At 45.0% G+C, this 12,465-nt stretch overlaps 1 protein-coding gene across 3 annotated transcripts in view; it reads right to left on the minus strand.

Annotated features, from left to right (window-relative positions):
• The window catches only part of LOC128327223 (kynurenine/alpha-aminoadipate aminotransferase, mitochondrial-like), a 32,304-nt gene extending 28,891 nt beyond the window's left edge, over window positions 1–3,413 (minus strand). The window contains exons 1-2 of one of the 3 annotated variants that reach the window (XM_053255706.1): window positions 3,278–3,413; window positions 811–904 (exon numbers count right to left, since the gene is read on the minus strand). In XM_053255706.1, the coding sequence (XP_053111681.1) occupies window positions 811–877 (67 nt within the window). In that variant the 5' untranslated portion in view covers window positions 878–904; window positions 3,278–3,413. Of the gene's footprint in view, window positions 1–810; window positions 2,829–3,277 lie in introns of those variants that run through there. The other 2 variants (XM_053255707.1, XM_053255705.1) reach the window with 2 other exon arrangements.
• Window positions 3,414–12,465: the final 9,052 nt, after the last annotated feature.

The raw sequence follows: 12,465 nt of genomic DNA on the forward strand, positions 1-12,465 counted from the left end.
GTAGCATGTGGCAAGGAGTAGTGGCTTAATAATTTCTTCCCTCCAGTGTTTTTGTACTCAAAATCACCCCCAAAGTGGTTTCCCTCCACACCTCAGAAGCGGCTATTTACTGCAAATGGCTGCTTCAGAGGAAACTATCCACTTTGGGAGGCAATTTTTTTGTTCAAAAATGGTATGGGGGAAAGTATTACCCTTCCACGCATACTGTATGCCACAGTCCTGGACTGGCTTACTTCCTCTAAGCAGATTTTTTTAAATGTAAAAGGACCACTTCGGGTCAACTTCCAGGTTAAGCCTGTCCATCAGCAACAAATTTAGGATCAAGTGTAGTTGCCCGAAGAGCTAGAATTTTGTGCTCAGATAAGGATGGTATAGGGTATATCAGGAAATGGAGGCTCTGTAGAAAGAAGGATCTCCTCTGAAAGTGAAAATATAAATCTAAACGTCCCTCCTTCACTTAATCTTATTTCATTTGGATAGGTTGTTTTATTTTCTAGGATCAGATTGTGAAAATTCCATCAAGAGAATAAATACTGACACATCACCCAAATAGCCCCAATGCTTGGCAATGTTTTAGTGCCATAAAGGCAGATGAATAAAGAACAACTCTTGTTCTCCTGGTTTTACTATTTGCACTGTGAGTTACAAATGTATGTTATTACATGACACTAAGCTGTAGCATTACTATTTCAAATGGCAACCTCAAAACCAATCACAACAAGAATCTTCTCAGTGCTATGCATTTACTACGGACCAAAAGCCTTGGCTGTTATTCATCAAGCTATGAATAAAAGCTTTGCAGCTACTCACAGGAAATTCTCACAGGATTTGGTTGCCTTGCTGCACTTATACTGGAGATGAACTGGGAGTAATCCATTGGGATGTGGAAAGCAGCTGTCAGTTTCTCAGATTTCATCAGAAAATTGCAATAGAAATTGGATGAAAAAGGGAAACAGTAATTTTAAAAATGAAGTTTCTTACATCTTTACAATGAATATTTTAATACTTTATGCTCATACGTTGAAGGTTTTTAAAATTTTTTTCATAACCTAGCAATAATAATGTCAACAAATATCTTTGTAGATGGAATTGAACTCCAAGGGGGCACTATACAAAGACCACGAAAAGCGGCAGCATTCTTTGAAATAGGGAACTTTTGTTTAACCTGAACTACACACATACGTGCTTCAAATACGTGCTTCAACCCCCTGCTAACTGGGCAAAGAGGCACCTTTTACCGTGGTGATTCTCTTTATTTAGCAGGGGGAGAGTAACTGGCCCTATCCACCCCCAGCACAGTACTTCCAGCGACTGTTGCTGGTGTGTGTCTTATGTTTCTTTTTAGAATGTGAGCCCTTTGGGGACAGGGAGCCATTTTATTTGTTATTTCTCTTTGTAAACGGCCCTGAGCCATTTTTGGAAGGGCGGTATAGAAATCGAATAATAATAATAATAATAATAATAATAATAATAATAATAATAATAATAATAATTATTATTATTATTAAATGGGATGGAAAAAATGGCCTCTAACAACTTTCTCAAATATTGCCTTTATTGTGAGTAACAAAAATTAAGGCTGCACTGAATATTTACCTGCAAGCATTTTGGGGCAAAGATTGTGCTTTTGAGATCCCCCAAAAGTCATCCTACCTTACCCTTCTTATTGCAATTATTTTTTGGCTGTTATTCACAGTGATTCTCAGCCATTGTTTCCTCAAGTTGGTGTTGCTTCAGTGCCATCCCTCCTACCCATAATCTCTACATCCTTGAGTAGTTCCAGGCAATCAGGGATCATGCAGCAAGTGAGATGATTTCATTGAGGGCAAACACAGCTGAATCAGAGTGAGGGGGGGCCAGCACTTTCTGGATGGGTGACATGGGTCATCATAACTAGTCAGAACCTCACAGCCTTTCTGAACAGACCAGGGGTTACATGTTTTGTTGCACAATTTCTAAATTGCTCCATAATAACAATAGTTATCAACATAAAGAAGCTTATACATAAACTTAGCAGTATTTTGGTCAAGGTTTGGGAACTGAACAGAATCAAGCAGGCCAGAAATGCTTCTGGAAACTGTTTTTCCCTTTGTGCTTGGTACTAGGAAGTGAGGCATAGGGCTAGAGTTACGCAACCAGTCAGTGTGCCAGTGAAATGATATCCTTGAGGGAGAAATAGCAGATCACAATGGCATCAAATGGACAAGGAATGGAAAAAACACCCAGGAGATTGCAATATCCTTTGGACAGGGGTACCAGTCAACAGTACCTCTAAACAAGCACATTTTTTGGAATGATTCTGGGAAGTGGGCAAGATGTTGGTGACGTGTAGACTTAATAGTCTATAAAATGTGTACGTGCTGGGTGGCACTACCTACAATGTTTGGGGGAAAAAACACACCTGTCAGTAAATTATAGCAGGTATAAAATGATTGTATTACATTTGTTCTGGGTCTGACTGGACCTACCAGAAGGGATGTGCAAGAACAGGTTTGGCACTCCTTTTGTGGAACACTGAACCAGTTCAGAAGTCTGGCGTTTGAGCCGGTTTGGAGGCGAGGGGTCCTTTAAGGGGCAGGGAGGGTGCCCTTACCTGCCCTGCATCTTTCCCCTGGCTGGAGCTCTCCCCAAAAGTGTTGGTGCAGGGCTGCAGCATACCTGCTTGTATGCCCCCCACTAGGGAAGGAGATTGGCCCATGCTGCGTTGGGCAGCGTGGGCCGGAGCAACTCTCAGCTGTTCTAGCCATGCTGCCAATGCAGCGCGGGCTGGTCTCTCTCCTAAATGGGGCAGTGTGGCCCTGTTTTGGAGGGAGATCGATCGATCAGCCCTGCTGCATTGGCAGCGAGACCAGGAGCAGATCTCCCTGCCTTTAAGGCAGGGAGAGTCTCTCTGGCCATGCTGCCAATGCAGCGCGGACTGATTTCAGCTCCAAACAGGGCGATGCGGCCCTGTTTGGGACCAAAATAACACCCCCACGTCTGATGTCAGATGCAGGGGGCATGTCTGGGGCTGCGTTCATGGCCCCTGATTGGTGGTGGCCCGGGTTCTTTGAACCTGTTTGCCCAATGGTGGCTCTGCCCCTGTATATATATATCCTGTTTACAGCCTCCCCCAAAGATTTCCAAAATGGTGAACCCTTTTCCATGAAGGATTAAAGGTTTTGCAAAAAGAGGGCCCCCATTTTGACTCAGCTCTAATACAAATGAAATCACTACTGTAATTTCTGGAGAAATCCTTAAAATAACATTTTTAAAAAGAATAAAATATGAAACTTACAGGTTGCAATTTGACGTAGGAGAAAAGGACAGAAAAGTGCCAAATGCTTCAATAAAAATCTCTTTCTTCAATTCGTCATATGCAAGGAGAGAATAGCAGAGGAACTATAGTAGCAACACAGAGCTGTTCTTCTCCAAAGGTATGAGGCAATATACACAGATCAAAAGCTCTTCTTGTATATCTATTTTAAAAAAACCCATCCATCTCTTGTAGACTTTGCCCAAGTACTTAATAATTTACTAAGGAAAGAGTTCAATTACAAATCTTCTCAAGGGAAAATAAAGTAATTCTGAGTTGCACGATATAAAGCATACAGTTTTGAAACATGGATTTATGATGAGAAAGGAATGTTTTAAGACCTAGGGCTATTTATTTATTTATAAAAGTTGTCCCAAAGAAGAATTACTTGATTGTTTAAACTGGTGTTGTTACAAAGAGTGCAAGTGATCACTACAAGCAGTGTTTTATGCTGTATCGAGAGTTGTTCTCTTGGCAATGAATTTTTTCTGTGATTGTTTTACTAATATGTTGAGTAATCCTCAATAAGCTGACACTGCAACTCTATGTCAGCTAATAAACACTAAATAAACACTAAATAAACACTGCAACTCTGTGTCAGCTAATCTAAAGAGTTTACTAAATAACTCTGTTAGTAACTCTGAGTTTACTAAATAACTCTGCTGTCTGGGGTCAGTTGAGGAGAGCTGGTCTTGTGGTAGCAAGCATGACCTGTCCCCATAGCTAAGCAGGGTCTGCCCTGGTTGCATCTGAATGGGAGACTTGATGTGTGAGCACTGCAAGATATTCCCCTCAGGGGATGAAGCCACTCTGGAAAGAGCAGAAGGTTCCAAGTTCCCTCCCTGGCTTCTCCAAGATAGGGCTGAGAGAGACTCCTGCCTGCAACCTTGGAGAAGCCGCTGCCAGTCTGTGAAGACAATACTGAGCTAGATAGACCAATGGTCTGACTCAGTATATGGCAGCTTCCTATGTTCCTGTGTTCCACGAGAAGAAAATGCAGCAAAGTAAGAGTTGCTATATGGCTGGTTCACACCTTTCTACATATGAATGGAGCATAGGCATACTATATGTGAAACCAGGGATCATTCAGCTAACAAGAGATTCTGTGGTTGTAGTGGCACTTCCCCAGCCACAGAAGACACAGGAATTACTGTTGACTGATTTGGATCAGAACTGTGGCAGAAGGGGAGGGGTTGTTTTTATTTTGCCCTCTGGGCAGCAGTGATATAGGAAGGTGCTGAAAGGCATCATCTCAGACAGCGTGAGAGAAGGCAATGGTAAACCACTCCTGTATTCTACCAAGAAAACCACAGGGCTCTGTGGTTGCCAGGAGTTGACACTGACTCGATGGCACAACCTTTCCTTCCTTTTTCCAACTTGCCAAAATATGCAAGCATAATAGAAACTGCATTTTTAAAACAGAAAAGAAAATATTAAATATGTTTATTTGCAACTGTTTCACTTTCCATACTAAGGCAGTAAGGCTAACCTAGACATGAAATTGTGTATGTGTGAATGCATCTTAAGCAGCTTTTGTTGTTATTGTTCCTAAAAGCAGGGGTGTGTGTGTGTGTATTGTTGTGTTTTGGGTTAATCCATTCCTCGATCCAGACCAACTTTTGAATGGGGCTTTAGTTACTTGGATTGCAGTCCTGGAATAGAGGCGGGGCTAACAAAGCAGCCATCAGCAAGACTACGGAAAAGCAGTCTGCACTTGCCTCTCTGTATGTAAGATCTGTTTCACTAAACTATTAATATTCCTGATTCCATTCCACTGCAATGTCCTTGCATACCACAACTCTTTCCCTTAGGACAAGTTCCGAAAAGAAGTCAAGTTAAAAGTTGTTTTTCTTTCTGCCTTGAAGAGGCAGTCTGCCTATGGAGGCATAAACAGGACTGGCAGTTTGGCATTAATTTCTTCAGTCAACACTTCTAGTCTACTGTATCTTCAAGAGACAGCTATCGAGCTACCAAACTTGAGTTGTAGTGGGAAGCTTCATTATATTTAACCACCCTCCCTGTCACCAAACCAACAGCAACATGGAGATGTGAGTGATGAGCCTTCTGGGTCTCCTCATCTCATTACATACCAATAACTTTTCACGGATGCTTTAGTCTTATTGAGCAATCTAATCAAACAACACTATAACTGCCTGATCACGAACTCCCAGGTTGAACTTAGTGTCTAACTTTAGTTTCAAATAGCTGAGCACATGACAAGATCTATTGTTTATCTTTGGAACTCAAATGCGATGTCCAGCTATCCATGGCTAATGGGCCACTTACAGAGGGTACCATTATTTATTGCTTCCCCCCCATGCTTTCTGTTCAGTTGGTTCTCTTGCTTTCTCAGAAATGCCTTCTTATTAACCCTTTCGCCTTTATCTTAAGTCTCTTAAACACACATAGTGGTTAGAGTGTTGGACTAGGACCAGGAAGACCCGGGTTTGAATCTCCATTCAAGCATGAAACTCAGTGGTTGACTCTGGGCCAGTCATGTATCTCTCAGCCTAACCTACCTCATAGTATTGTTGTGAGGATAAAAATAAGCATGTACACCACTCAGAATTCCTTGGAGGAAGAGTGGGATATAAATGTAAATAAAATAAAATAGCAAACAAACATTTTGGCCCTCCTGAAAACAAACAAACATACAAACAAACAAACAAACAAACAAACAAACCCACTCTCCTTTTGATGGCCAACGTTCCATGCAGTGGAACATTGGCATGAGGGAGTTGCTCACACTGCTGCACAATGTGAAAGGAAGTCCTGATGCTGTTGCCCAACAGAGCAGTAGCAGAATCTTCTGGACAGTTGTGCAAAACCAAAAACAAAACACAGCTTCCAGCAGCTTCTGGAAATGAAAAGAAACAGTGGCAGTAGCACTGTATAACTGTCCAGAAGCTGTTTAGTGTCCAGAACTGCTGTTAAGTAGTTCTGCAGGTGCGCTGTCATGCAGCACTGTCAGGGCTGCCTTTCACGTTGTATGGCAGCCTTAGTGAGTCCCTAACACTGATGTTCTACTCAGGTGCGTGGCTGTCACTGAGTGGGGGTTACAAATGTTCCCCAGCCACTAGTGACTGGGGACCACCCCTAGGCATCCAGTGGCTGATGGACGGTGCATGGGTGGTGCACCCACCAGCTTCTCTCAGTTGCACTTCACTCAAACACCTGCCAACTGGGATAGAGCGATGGGCAGAGACGTCTGTGCCCTGTTGGTGGCCACGCTCTGCAGTGCGATGTATCAGAAGCACATTAATGCTTTGAGGCTTAGCCAGCAATCGGGCATGGATGCACCACCCACTGCTCTCTCCAAGCTGGTGGAGTGCTTCATTCATGGGATGGGTGCTTCTTCCTTGGAAATAAGGGAAGGGAGCTCTTTTCTGGTGAATGAAATGCTACATCGACTGGGGGGAAAGCACATTACATCCATTTGTACCCCATTGCTGGCCATGCCTCCTGATGCAACATATCAATGTGCTTCTGACACATTGTGCCGTGTGTGTGCGTGTGCGCCAGTCACCAGCGGCTGGCAATGGGGCACAGATGTGAATGAAGCACTCTGCTGCCTGGGTGTTCCCTTCTTTCTCATGGGTAGCAAAGATGGGTAGGGGCTGCTCAGCCTTACATCCTGCCCCATGATGGTTGCCAACCTTCCTATGTTCCTGATTCCACTGTGTAAAATATCAGCTAGTGATTGTTTATACCATTTTGTGAAAGCGTACAAAGCTGTTCACAAGGGAGAAGGTGTCAGGAACTAGGAGAGGGGGCCTGTGTTCGCCCCTCTTCCTGGCGGCCCCTTGGAGTGAGGGAGATAATGAATAAAATAGGGAGGGGTGGAGCTGGGGGGCCCTCAAGAGCTGGGGGCCTGGGTTCTTTGAACCCATCTGCTCAACTATAGATAGCTACATCCCTGCCCCCCCCCCAAGCCTTCTCAAAGGGAGCTGACCCTTGCAGGAACCTTTGGCACAGATCACTATCAATAAGGGACGACACAGTCCTTGGAAAACAGCTAGAAGTAGCCCCCAGGATAAGCCTTAGGTCTAGGGGCATTAGAAGCCCTCCACCTGGATCCTGGGCCCTACTTCAGTCCTTCCATGCTTCTACCTTTGTCTGTTTTCAGGTAATAGTTTGACAACGCTTAGGGGTTTGGGTTGCACCCTAAACTGCCCAAGGAGAAAGGAAAGGAAAGGACTGTTTTACAAGAGGTATAATCTTTCACAGGAAAAATTGCAACTCTAGAAAACTGAGCACAACACCAGTGAAAACTAGTGGGGCTTGGATATTTAACTGTATGCTTGAATTCCTCCGGTTTTAATGGAGTTAGGTTTGTCTAACTTTTCTCTAGATTGGACCCAATGTATTGAGTGGTCTAGAGTCTGTGATCCAGTTTCTGTGATCAGACAATTGTTATTCTGTAATTAAAAGTATTCAGTACAGGCATGCTTGCGTATGCTTGTTTAATGGATATTCTTCATTGTGGAATGGAAGAGGAGTTGTTGTTGTTTTGTTTTTTTAAAATGCGATCAGTCTCCAAGTTTTAAACCTTGGCAAATCCAGCTAGGTCTGGGACAGACTCCTACCTGTAAACATGGACTATTAGTCAGTGACAATACTCAGATAGAGGGAGTAATGTTTTAATTCGGTATAAGGCATCTTCTGTGTTCTTCTGTTCTGTTTTCCCATGGAATATTTCAAAAGATGGACAGAGTGATGGAAAGTGTGTAGAGACCCATCATGTACAATACTAAATACTATATTTTCCAATATAAAATATTGGAAAGGTGACCATACTCAGGAGAGAGAGAGAGAGAGAGAGAGAGAGAGAGATGACCTTTCATCAATTCTGAATACTTGATCTGCAATATTGAGAGAATTCTTGTTATGCAAAACTTTAAAAGTTAAAAATAGTTCATTGACTTTCTAGCTTTTTCAGCTACAAAACACTACTGATTTCCTTTCACATAGTAAGAAAACAATACTTTAAGTTGCCACAAATCGCTCGTAAAAAAATTAAAGCTATTGTAAATGTGTCACTGAAATATATCTTCCTTAGGATAGTTGTTTTCATGTGGACAGCCCATATAAATCATTTTTAATTGGATACTGTGTATAAAAGGAGCACCTAGGTAATGTTTATCCATCAAAGTTCTGGCATGATTAACAAATTTTTGCAAGATTGAAACAGATAATATAGCATAAACATCAATATAGAAAGCAGTGATGGATATTACTGCATCTAGTGGGTGAATCTGCTTATTAAAGTTTGATGGTGTTTGGATAAAGGATGGTATGTGAGTGTCAGTTTTTATGATTAATTTGTTAAAATATATGTCCCATTTGTGATTCAGGCATTGGTATTGGTAGGTAAGCTTCTTTTTGGTGCTATATGTAGTGTGGTATGTAAGTACCAGGAAGTTTTTCACACCTGGCTTTTAGTTTGCATCTCCTTCGGAATGGAGGTGTGCATTCACATATTGGCCAAATTTACCCCGAAGTCCCTGTGAGCTATCAGGGAGCACTTCACATACAATCTGGGTTTTTCATTGCACTTTAGAGTGTAGCCCAATTTATATACAGGGTTAAAAAAATCCACTTTTTGCATTGGTTCTTGGGGGCAACTTCAAACTTGCAGTAAAGCATCGAGGTAAATCCTGCTGTCTGGGAAGGCTCTCTGGCAGCCCAGAACCATATGCAATACTCTCTATGCTGCTAAAGAGGCTTACCAGACGAGGGGGCTGCAGGCAGGGTTGACCCTTTCAAATTTAATCAGTCACCTCAGGTGGCAGATTATTGGGTAGTGAGATGCTCCTGTTGCTGCCACTGAAGTAGCTCTTTGGGACTGATCAAGTTTTGCAAGGAGTCTCTGCCCTCACACTCCTTGCAAAGCTTGCAAGAAGCTTGAGGAAAGAAGAAGAGGTTGCCGGCAACCTTTCCTCCTCCCTCTTTCACTGCCACTTTCGGCATTGAGAAAAGTCAGTTTTGAAAGTGAGCCAAACCCAACCAAAGTCATGGAGCAAGACAGCATTTGGTGCTTTCCCTCAGACGTTGCAATATCTTGGGCCGGCCCTGGCTGTAGGCCTGATCTTTGGAGTAGTTAAGGGGCACCAGTGCAGATGGCCACTTCCAATTCTGAGTAAAATGCAAAGCGCCAAATGTCGCCAGATTGTCCCTGCCTGCTTCTCTACCTGACCCAGAGCTGGCTCCAGATCTGAAGGAGCTCGGGGTAGTGTGCTCTAGTGAGCCGCCTCCTCTGTTGGTGGGTGTGGATGGACCCCTATGGGGTGGCAAAGAGAGAAGCAGCAGGAGCAGCATGGTGGCAGGAAGAGCAGCAGAAGGTAGGGATGTGCACGGAACCGGTTTGGAGGCCCTTTATGGGCCTCTGAACCGGTTCAAACGACTGGTGGTTCTGCCAGTTTGAAGGCGGGGGAGTGTAGACTTTAAGGGTGGGGGAGGGTGCACTTACCCCTCCCTCCACTTTCCCCCTGCTGGTGCTCCATTGCAAACCGGTCCGGCAGGGCGGCAGTGTACCTCCCTGCTGCCCTGTCTGCTCCTTGGACTGGAAGTAAGTGGAAATATCCAGTGTGCGTGTGCACGTTGGGCACATGCGTGCAAGTGAGTGTGACATGCATGCACATGTGCCAGACGTGCATGTGCACGTGCCTCAAAATGCGCAGGTATACCAGGTACTTCCTCTTACTTCCGGTCCAAGAAGCAGACAGGGCAGTAGGGAGATACACTGCTGCCCCGTCTGACCGGTTTGCAATGGAGTGCCAGTGGGGGGAAAGCATCTCTGAACTTCCCCTGCCTGGTTCCATGCACATCCCTAGCAGAAGGTGGGCCAGTGGGTGATGAAGATGGCAGTGAAGACATTGTTGTCATGACCCCCAACCTGAACAGTAGTGGAGAGAGTCTGGCCCTGAGGAGAGGGAAGCGGACAGGCTGGAGGAGCCAGCCCTGGACTCAGCCCCAATCCCGAGCTGTGACACCAGCCTTGAGCCTGAGCCTGCCAGCTGGGAGAATCCTGACCATAAGACTCTGGAGCCAGCACTCACTGAATCTGAGCCTAAGCCTCCAATGAACTGGCCTTTCCCACACCAAGTACCTCATACTCCCCAAGCCTGCAGAACAGCACTGGCAGCAAGCCAGGAATGAACTCCACTTCACAGTGGAGAAGAAGTGCTAGATGCTATGCCAGAGGACTGCCCCTTTATATCTCTCTGCTCTCCAGGCAGGAAATAGATCCTGGAAAGGATAGTCAGAACCTGTACATATTGATGACCTCATTCCACCTGATGAAGGAAAATTCCACTATCCCCTTTCACCTAGTTGTGTAACCTACGTAAGCCCTAAAGGTCACAGGTTTCTTCACCCTGCCGTTACAAGGGCCCCTTTTCTTGGAAACAATACTCTGCCCCACCTGAGTAGAGATAAACACCTGTTGACCATAGCTTGCCCTACCTGACTAGGCATAAGCACAGCTAAAGCTGATTGGTGCATTATTGCTGGTTTCTGCCTTGTAATTAGTTCACTTTGTCTACCAACGGCTAAGTTTTATTCTGCTTGTACTAGTATGATTGTATACCATGAAACCTTGACCTCTGATAGGCTCTGTACTCAATCCTATAGCCTGCAAACAGTATAAAAGACTCTTGTCAAAAGCTTGAGTGTGTGCTCTTGTAAGAGAGACACTTTGTATATTGTGGTCAATAAAAGTGTGAACCTGATAGATGGTGAGGGCCTCTGCTCATTAAATGAATGAATTCTTGGAATTTCTCCATAATAGGGATGTGCAGGGAACCACAGCGAGGCGATTTGATTCTGGCGGGGATGCCGCTTTAAGGGTGGGGGAGGGTGCACTTACCTCTCCTGTTGCTTTCCCCCTGCTGGTGCTCATTGCCGGTAAAGACCTTTGGGGTGGAAGTGTACTTTCCTGATGCTCCTTCCCCCTCCTTGGCCAGAAGTACCGAGTGTGTGTATGCCAATTGCACGTGCATGCACATCAGACGAGTGTACGCGCACACACAATGTGCACACGCGCACCCGGTACTTCTGGCCACTTCCTGCCGAGGAGGGGGAAAGGGGTGACAGGGAGGTACACTGCTGCCCCAAAGGTTTTTACTGGCAATGAGCACCGGTGGGGAAAAAGCGGCAGGAGGGGTAAGTGCATCCTCCCCTGCCCTTAAAGTGGCACCCCTGGAGTCGAACTTCGAACTCCCCTGGTGTTTGAACCTGTTCAGAGGCCCATAAAAGGGCCTCCGAACAGGTTTGTGCACATCCCTACTCCATAACACCTCTGTCCCTTGTGGGAACAAGTTATTCACTTGGAGCTCTCCAAGGGTGTCCTGACTGTTCTTGACTTTTGGGGTAGGACAGTGGAGAAGCTAGGGTGCATGGGCCATTTTAATTTACCCAAAATGCCTGACTCTGATGCAGCATTGCTCTGGAGTTGGGGAAGAAAAGAGGGGCAGTCGTCCATTAGCAGTGGGTCCTTGCCATTTGCTTGAGGATACCACATGCTGACTCTGGGACTGGCTTGCTTGTCTACTTGTCTCTCAGTTCCCCACACATGTTCAACAGGTTGACTACTTTCTAGCTCATTTGCCTTGCTTCACCTCTTTTGAACGTCCACCCTGATATGGAAGTTCAAAAGGGTTGCTGCAAATGATATTAAGGTCATTCACATGATAGGAACATAGGAAGCTTCCTTATACCGAGTCATACCATTGGTCCATCTAGCTCAGTACTGTCTACACAGACTGGCAGTGACTTCTCCAAGGTTGTAGGCAGGAGTCTTTCTCAGCCCTACCGTGGAGATGCCAAGGAGGGAACTTGGAACCTTCTGCAAGCAAGCATGCAGATGATCTTCAAAGCAGCCCCATCCCCTAAGGGATCTTACAGTGCTCACACATGTAGTCTCCCATTTATATGCAACCAGGGCAGACCCTGCTTAGCAAAGGGGACCAGTCATGCTTGCTACCACAAGACCAGCTCTCCTCGATCAAGGAGGCTGTTCTCACACTCAAGCAAAACCAGGCTAGCAAGCAAACCTGCAAAGGAGCCCTGGCTGTTATCCAGGGTTAAGGGTGCAATTGTGCCATTAGCCTGGGCTAACTGATTGTGTGTGGGTGCCATGTGGCTCCATGCGGTCTCACACACCAGCAGTC

This window comes from Hemicordylus capensis, chromosome 5, assembly GCF_027244095.1.
Source record: "Hemicordylus capensis ecotype Gifberg chromosome 5, rHemCap1.1.pri, whole genome shotgun sequence".
NCBI classification, from domain to species: domain Eukaryota; kingdom Metazoa; phylum Chordata; class Lepidosauria; order Squamata; family Cordylidae; genus Hemicordylus; species Hemicordylus capensis.